The 9,607-nt window shown below is 32.7% G+C and overlaps 1 protein-coding gene across 1 annotated transcript; it reads right to left on the bottom strand.

Annotated features, from left to right (window-relative positions):
* Positions 1–793: 793 nt before the first annotated feature.
* On the bottom strand, positions 794–8,788 carry LOC128205412 (uncharacterized). Its single transcript, XM_052907015.1, has 2 exons — positions 8,690–8,788; positions 794–7,618 (listed from the first exon to the last, which is right to left on the bottom strand). The coding sequence occupies exons 1-2, from the start codon at positions 8,766–8,768 to the stop codon at positions 6,465–6,467; spliced, it is 1,233 nt and encodes a 410-aa protein (XP_052762975.1). The 5' UTR covers positions 8,769–8,788; the 3' UTR covers positions 794–6,464.
* Between the last annotated feature and the right edge of the window lie 819 nt (positions 8,789–9,607).

The following is a 9,607-nucleotide window of genomic DNA, read 5'->3' as shown; positions in this document are numbered from 1 at the left end:
TAACGGGGAAGTTGAAACTTGACTGGCTTAAACAAAGCATGTTATGCTAGAACATTGTTATCTGAAGTTCAAAAGAAATGCTCATTTTTTATGGAATAGATTGTCTGTGCAAACATCGTATATTATTCATAAGTTCATGGATTTCAAACTCAACCATGAAATATATAAACCACGAAATACGTAATACGTAACCAGGTAATGAAGCTTTAGATATACAATGAAACAAAGGCAGTCCTTTGTTAGCTTTAAACGATATGATAAAAATACCTTTTGTTCGTTTGTTAAACTGAATCAACTTGACAGCTGTCGCACTCGAGTGTTGTGTTTTTGCTATGTAATCGTATACTGTTTTTCAACACGGGCACCCAACAACGATCTTTTAACAATTTGAATGTTTAACTGTGTCCTTTTTATTGTTATGCATTGACATTTGTAATAATTTCACTCTTGTCAGCAACTGGAAACACAGTTTTGTGAAGTACGTTACATTAAGATTACACTCTAATAGGTTGACAGTGTTGATTTGTTTTAGATCTCAATTGCTGAATATGTTCGTTTTCCTTTCAATGCTAAAACCTTATAATAAAAGTTGTAGATAATAATGATGAAAATGGTGTTGATGAAGATGGTGTTGATGAAGATGGTGTTAATTTCTGCTGTTCCTGATTAGATTTTCACTATTGTTAACATGTTAATTAAAGCGTTTCGATTCCACTGCTAATGGGGAATTAACCAAAACGATGCGAAAGTTTTATTGCGAGCGACCCAAAACAAACGTAATCTCAAAAACAAATTATTTTACCATCCAAGGATGTTAAAGATGATTTATTTCATATCCAAAAAGCCATACGGCCCATGAGGACAAACACAATATTTACAAACATTTACAATGTAATATACACATACATGCTTTGAAGAAGGCACATACAAATTATTTAAACAATCCTCTAAAGAAAACTGTACAATGTTACTTTATATATAGTAAGTAGTCTAACATCGCCAATACAATCTTATTATTTTAGTACTATATGCGTCCGACTTGAAATTATAACAAAATCATTTAAAAGATATTTCAATATGGCATGAGATTTTGTGATGAGTGCATACTTAGAACTATAACAGTTACATGATTAATGAAGAAATATCGTTTGCATATGTTTATAAATTTAATATGTTAATCTGTTTACATATCTTACCATGCAGGAGCTGACCTAGCCACTTGTCGAAAATGAAAGTGTGTCTAGGAATTTTGACATGGTGACATTCAAATATATACATATATATATATATATACATAACATTTACATTGCATAATAAATACAACGAAGAAAGAACACAATATTAACATAACGTAAAAATACAACAAAATTAAAAAAATCATATGCTCTGTGTGGTATTTGTCAATATCAATTAGTTTGTGAGTTTGCCATGTAAGGTGCTTGATAAAAATAATCGATTAACAGGTGTAAAAAGGGTTGAACAAGAAGAGCTAAAGATGAGTCACGGTCACGTTCACCAGCTTACGACAAAGTACAGTTATATTTCTACACGCTTGCAGTAATCTATGCGTGGCTGTGATTGCAGATTATTGAAATAAGTCACTTATGTGAGTATAAACTTTGCATGTAATTATTCATTTACGAAGAACTTAATCAGTTTTAAAGCGTATCCTAATCCAATGCTGAGAGCCTGAATCCGAATAAATGTTTTACCAGTACTAAGTGACGTAATAACAGTACATTTTAAACTCAGACTTTGTTTAATTTAACAATTAAAATGCATATAATATGACAATAAATTAATTTACGAAAACTGTCAATTTATACATTTTCAGATGCAAGGGTACAAAAATGGCTTGAATCCAAAAAACATTAACAAGTAAATAAAAGCATTGTGAGTATAACAGTTAGTCATTATGTCTCTTTTGCAAATACAATAAAAAGGGCCTAATTAATAAAATGGAGAGTATTTATAAAGTTAATTGAGGAGAGTATTTATAAAGTTAATTGAATGATTTAAAATACACCTTCTGAATGTACAACTAGGTGCTGAAATTTGTTCTTATTTTTAAACATGAAATATATTCCCTGCTTGTTTAAACTATCATCATTACACTTTACGTAGAAAAGCTTTATAAACAAAATTTGACAGTTTACGTAGTACATTCTCATTTTGGCTAGTCATAAAATCAATAAATTTGAACATGCATGATCTCTTCCAGTAATATTTATCAATGTATAATTTTCTTAAATCATTAAATAGGTTGCATTCAATAACAAAGTGGTACTCAACATCTAATTTATCACATATATTACATTTTCTATCATTGTATGGACTACTAGTTGGCCTAGTGGTTACACACTTCAATCATTCTCAGTACTATGAATATGCATTTTAGGGATATCGAAGGAACATTAAGTTGGTCTGTGATAATGCATTCACAAGTCCAAAAACATACGCCAAATGGCTTCCTCAAGAAAAGAAAAAAAACATCCGCGACTGTACTACGCGTGGTTCTGGGTAACCATTTATAATGTTACCGATGTCTTAGAGGTGTGCCACCAATTTCGCCATGACAGCTTGGTGTTTAGCACTGATGACTCTGGCGAGTACATTAATAATCAACATGACCTGACATAAAGTAAATCGCCACGATGGCCTTGATATAAATAATAATTTAAACGAAAAAAAGGTTTTGTGCCACTGGATCGCACATTTTAAAGTTTCTTCACACAACAAGAGAAAACGGAACCATATCATGTTTCCAATATCGAATATACACTTAAATATCATAAGAAAACCAAAACGTGCGTTGTTGTTAAGCCACTAACTAAGATTAAATGTATGACAAACATTTGTCCAAATTCAACATAATGAATGCCGACGAATTTCGAGATACATCATGTTTATTTTAAGCAATCGGACCGCTTCTCCTCTTCGCTTGTACCCTAGGGGCAGGTCATCAACCCATAACAGCAGATAAGTATAGCTTCGGCATGTCTTACTGACGGCAAAACCCGGCCATGTGTGGTAGAGCCATTAGTGAGTTTATCTTCCAAGGTATGAGTGAGCTCTATGTCCAGGCCATTAGTAAGCCTATTCATAAGGCAGTTTCAAACCCTCAAACGACTTTGCTTGATTGAATTTCTTTCAGAGGCCAATGATTTCCAATTGTACATTAAACTAGGGATGGAAGCGAATATCCGAATATCCGGATATCACGCAAGTATTCGGATACCAAAATGGGTATTCGAATATTCGTTAAGAATTAAAATTTCAATGAAATATCTTACCAGAGACATCGCAATTGTTATAAAACTTTTCCGATGAAATATTTAAGGTGATCAACAGTGTCTGTCGCGAAGCGGGTATGTGTCACAAATCGTCTGCTAATTGGGTGTTTGCACAAGGCGTGATATTGTGTCCTTGTGCAGCACCCTGTGAAGTACAGTACTATGACCTTGTTTACAATGACAAGTGTTGTTTTATGATCTCAGATGTGCTTAATTGACACTAATTGGCATTAGTTGATATTAAACGGATTGATCATTAATCCGTAGGAATTGATCGTCCAATCACAAGATAATGGTCGTGCAATCAAAGCTATTAATTACCAATCGTATTTTTGATGAATATGCATGAAGAAATTATTGCTATCTGAACAATAAATACAAAAAAAAAATGTTTATCTTTTCACTTTTCAATCAAATACTTATTTCATATTTATATTCATACGATATGTAAACATGTTTAGTTTATTGATAAATAAAAAAGTACACGCATGTAAATGAAGAAAAATCAGATCGTCTTTTTGTCTCCTTATCTTTTCCGCAATTATATCCTTCATTACAAAACACCGCAGAAATTGTAGGTATTGCATTAAATCAAACAATGTAATGAAATAAAATTACAATCGACTATCAAAGCGTCATTTAACACGAAACCTGATGATAAATAACAAACTCGAAAGCACGTGGCAGTAACCAAGTAACCACCTCGGCCGAAGTGACTATCAAATTCGCGAGGTGTTTATGTGGTATTCATCATGAGTTTTATGACGTAAAATGAGTTGTTTAGCTTTGATTATAACATTATAAATTATTAAGACTGAGAAAGAATGAATGAAAAAGTGAAATTGCCATATGACGAATTATAAATTAAGTGGACAATTATGTCAAATAACGAAGAAGGTGGGTGACATATAACAAGAAATTTACTTTTTATGAAAACAATTTGATACGAGTATCCGGATAGTATTCGAATACTTGATACGAATATCCGGATACCGATTTGGTATCCGGCTTCCATCCCTACATTAAACATATTAACATATCAAACGAATTCACGTAATTTTATTGCACAAATGAAATTTTAAATGTATTCAACGTATGTTTGTGTTGATACTTTTAAGAACAGATGTTGTAGAACAGGAAATGCCATTTTCATAGGAGCATTCAATATTGAACTTTTTTGATAAATTCGGACCCTTGTTCTTCAAAACCAAATCTAACTGTCCCAATATCGTTAATTCAATGCTTGCTATTGACGCTCCTATGTTCCCTGCTTAAGTTCCAATCCTAACCTGCACATTCTTGTTGACTTGTCATGCTTTTAACTAGCTTTAGAAATTGAGCATTTCATTTTTATACAACATTCAAACTCGCTGAATATTTTATTTTACGGACTTGCGTTCAAGTCGAAAACGATATAGTAGCTATTTTAAGGAAATTTTTGAACATTAAAACGTTCATACGCTTTTCAAAGTACTTACAACTTGTTTACTGTTCATTCATTCAATTTAAAACCACCTTTCGATATACAAGTAGTGAATCTAAGTTTTCATTCAATGACGATGGATCAGGAGTCCTTAAACAAGTGATAAACAGACAGACATGCATGAACAATTGTTTATCAATACAAGTTAGGGTCATCGCCTTAAAACGATCGGACCCAGACTTAAAGTGAGTTCGTTAGCGTGGGTTTCCTGCAAAGCTTTAACCTCCCCTGATAATCCAGGCAACTTTGGAATTGGCATTACACTTAACATAGAGCTATGTAACAGGTTGATTTATCTGATAGATACGCCGTAGCGACGTAGGTTAATTAAGTTATCTTAACTCTTCACAAAATCATAAGTTAACATGATATAGATAATATATCGTTTTGTTTAAGCGAGTAAGCGATTTTATTTCAGTGGGTGAGGCGTGGCGGAGCTGTAATAAATTAACATCTCACTGAAAACAAACAAAATCCGTTTTTTTAAGCTTAAATATGAGTTTTTATCATTTTACCCCTATCATATCACCATAACCTTTGACCTTCGCACTCCGTAGTGTGCCTCACATATAATCCGCATAGCTGAATTATCAAAGTACATGCCGAAATAAAAAGAGCTAAATTACAAAACGCAGATATTCGTAGCATACCACGTTATAAACTTGCAATTAACAAACATTTGACATAACATATCAAACTGATCACTTTACAGCATTTTTTTTAATTGCTCACAAACCTTTAATAACAATTAGATCGCGTATGGTTACGTTCATTAATTTTTCATTCAAAAAGTCACAGATGAACCTTTATTGACAATACGTATTCCAATTGTTTTTGACATTTGTTTTGTTTATAAAATGTAATACATAACATCAAATTTCACATTGTCTGCTGACGTAAAAGTAAACAAATATTCATATGTTACTCTCACTCCTGTCGGAAATCAAACGGATTCTTTGTATATGTGTGGCGGGGAGTGATCGAACTCAGAGACTGGATAGTAAGCGAATATCATGTATACTAACTGGATTTTGTTTTGTTTTGCTAATACAACTATTTGCAGTAATTATTGATGATGTAAATGTTATCCTGTTGCTCGTATTTATGCAGAAAATAGTGTGCATGCAGCAAAACCATGCACATAAATATTTGAGTGGTTTGGGCAGGTTGGCTTTTCTCCGGATGTATCATGAAACTTATCCGTGAACGGTCGGCTTATGGGTTAAGAAGTGTAAACTTATTTATTAGTTTCTCATCTACATCAAAATATTTGAGTGGTAGAATTGCAGATTATATTTTAAAATTACAAATTATCATGTGATTCATATCAAGTTGATGATGTTTCTTGAAAAACAAATCTCGACATCTAACATTCTGTTTTTTTTTTTCGTATCAGATGCCTACAAAACATATATATTACTGTATACATGTTCTTTTCAAAGGAATCAACTTTAGAAACATTTTGTTTTGTATTTACTTTTGTAACCACAAGAGGAGCAATTACAAGTGTAGTTTAATTAAAGAACAATGAAGTAAAATCCAGAAATAAATAGTTCCCTTTTTAAAAACAGTGAAATATCAAATTGTAATTCACTGCTTCAAAGTATATTTCTCTGTTTTAAAACCAAATTTATTTTACTGATAAATTCCTATGAACCACCATTTAGAATAAAATAGATTCCTTTCCGTTAATCCATTACATCGATAACCGGAACACAGTTTGTATATTTGTTCTTGTTAAACCCTGCAAAAGAATAACTGTACGCATGTGAAATAAAGGTATATCTTCCAGGTGGGCGTTCAAATCCCCTTAGCTGAAAGACACAACACACGCGCTGTAGAAGTAGTCTATTGTTTGTGTTATTTTTACAGTCCTTGGCGAGTCTCTTTTTCAGGAACGGGTGCGGTTGGTCAAGGAAAAATCTAGTGTTAGGAATGTATATTCCGTTACTTAAGAGTTCTGATATATGCCCTCTATAAAAGTAAGGCGAAATGAAATTAGCTCTCACATTCACTTTGTACATATCTTCTCCGCTGATATTCTGGTACTGGCGATAGATTGTAGTAAAGAAACGTGGACCAAGACTAAATGTTGGTATTGGAGATAGTGTTGATATTTCGGAGATTTTTTCGATAAGAAATCCAAAAAAATCGTGATGTGGTCGACAGAAAAATATTCCGTTACATATATGGTACGGCCAATTCACCATGAAGACAGCGTTTTCAAACGGTGCCGGTACTAATATACAAGAATATTTCATTGTTACACGATCTAGCGATCGGTGGCAGGTCGAATCAAGGTCGGCGTAAAGTCCACCATATTTGTGTACTACAACATACCGCAAAAGGTCTGACTTTGTAACGGATTTTGGTGCCTTGTCAAAAACATCAAGCAAAGTTGGATAAAAGCGCTCTATCAACGATCTCCCATTTGCAAAGGACCAAAACATATATTCCCAGGAAGGGTTAAACTTTCTAAACGTTTTCATATTGTCTATAAATTGAACAGGTACCATTTGCTGCGAAGACGTGGACAAGTTTGCAGATGTAGTGATCCATATTTGGTGAATGACGTGTGGGATTTTCGGCGATGCAGTATTCTCTGTTGGAAAATCAATCTCGTACTCTTGTTGAAATCCCATTTCACATGGCAAATCGTCCAAGAAATGAGCGTTCAGCATGGAGTCATTTGGAGTCTTCAATGTGAAGTTGTCAACAACAAGCAATTCTTGAGATGATTCTAAAGTTTCCATGCTGCTTCGAGATGCGTGTTTATTTTCATTTAAACCATGTGGTATTCTATTCTTATGTGATAAGCTTTTACTTTCAAATAGTCCATTGCCTACAAAAACAAAACAATTAATATTTACGTTTTATTCTTTCGGAAAATATGCCATTATTATGATTAATGAGAAAAACAATCACTACTTTTACGTATACTCGATTGTCTGTTTGAGCTGATGTAGTCCAAACAGGAATGGTGCAGGATGAAACCATCGATAGTCGAGACATCTGAGCTATGTGGATTATGAGCCGATTTTTCGAAACAACTTAACATTACAAACTTGATTATCCTATTTGATTTAGCCAAACCAGTTCCTTAAAGTAGATCTTTTACCAATAAAATAGTGATTATTTTAATATAGTTTTTTTTATTGCTTAAAACCCTTCAACACGAGGACATTACACAAAATATTTCTTATACACAAAAGGTGCATTTTTCAGTAACATGAGATATCTGCTACTCGAACGAATGTACCCGTCGTTGAAGAGATCAAATACTACCCTTAGAGGTCGTGCTCACAGATTAATACTAATCACTTCTATCGAAGTACTAGAGTTATTGTTTTAACAATATTTCATTCATTAAATGATACAAGATATAAATATGTACTTTTTATTTTTCATTAAACTGTATCACGTTTATTCATAATACAAATAATTGCATAAACATTCTTTAAATTTTGTATGTCCCTTTTAAGGATTGGTCGCAGTAGGGCATGTACGCAACTTCGATGGAGTGCAACTTGGTGTGGAATTTCCAAGATTCCTTATTGTGTTTATACAATATGGAAACACGACATTTTGAAAGGAGCGTTTTATCTATAATTTATTGTAGAAGTATTAATCAAGATGAAAACTTATGTATGTTAATTTTCTGCAGCGATGTAATAAAGCGCAATCCCTGGCGTGATATTTATTATGGGTAGCGTCGATCCACTACAGAAAGTCTAGGCTAAATGATCATATTTCCTACATATTAAAATTGAATTTCCTCTAAATATAAGTATTATAGTGGAGGAGAAATTCAAAAAATCAACATTTCAATTCAAACGGTCGTCTCATTAAAATGTATACCGTGACATCAGTAAATTCAATAAAGGGTTATTTTAATAAAATATTAGTTACATACCATATATAATTACCCATAGACTTCCAACAGTTACAATACATATCCAGATTACTAAACGTCGCTTGTTAAATAATTTCATGATGTTCGAAAGTACGTCAGCTCACGCCGGGAAACACTGATAGTGCAGTTCATTGAAATTGACTTAAATATTCTTCTGAACACATGCTGCGGATAATCATCAATAACGCCAACTGATATTGCTGTCCACCTCGAATATCATTTCATACAATTATGTTATCAACTGATATGGAACATAAATAATAATAGTTCAAATGAATCTTAACAATGAACATCGGCAACATCTTGTACATAAAAAACGTTTATTACAATCATGAAATTAGATCTGCGTGCTATCATCCGATATTAGTTTAATATTATATATCCATAAATTGTATGCCATTTATTTTATAATATTAATATTATGAATTTAAACTCGATTTGAGTTCATTTTTACTTATTCTAATTTTAAAAATGTGCATATTTCTTGTTGATGTTATTACGATTTTTGCGTTCATGTACAATGTAACTATGTATAAATAAACAATGAATAACAGACAGACAGAGGGTTGAACGGAGGATGGGTGCATTAATATTGATAACAATTATATTGTGTTTCAGTTTAAATGCATGATAATGACATGCTATTTTTGTCATTTCCAAATCAAAAATATTAGATATATTGATTTTGTAAAAGTTCTGATTTTAAGCGACTAATGTGAAGTAATAGATAGGTATTGTCATACCACTAGACGCGTCCTTTTTCTGGTATGCTGACCATAACTTAGCAACAATTAAACCCTACATTTTGGGTCACATACTCAAGGAGTTATTCCGGTAGGTTGAATGGAAATTATATTGAAATCCCTCGAGATTTTAAAATGCCGTTAACATACAAATTCGAACGTCAGAGAGAACACC

This window comes from Mya arenaria, chromosome 10 (genome assembly GCF_026914265.1).
Source record: "Mya arenaria isolate MELC-2E11 chromosome 10, ASM2691426v1".
Lineage (NCBI taxonomy): Eukaryota > Metazoa > Mollusca > Bivalvia > Myida > Myidae > Mya > Mya arenaria.
This window is presented reverse-complemented; position numbering and strand designations above follow the sequence as displayed.

Coding starts and splice junctions, on each gene's coding strand:
- LOC128205412 (XM_052907015.1), bottom strand. CDS start 8,768: ATGAAATTATTTAACAAGCGACGTTTAGTAATCTGGATATGTATTGTA. Junction 7,619..8,689: donor TCTATGGGTAATTATATATG/GTATGTAACTAA, acceptor TTGTTTTTGTAG/GCAATGGACTATTTGAAAGT.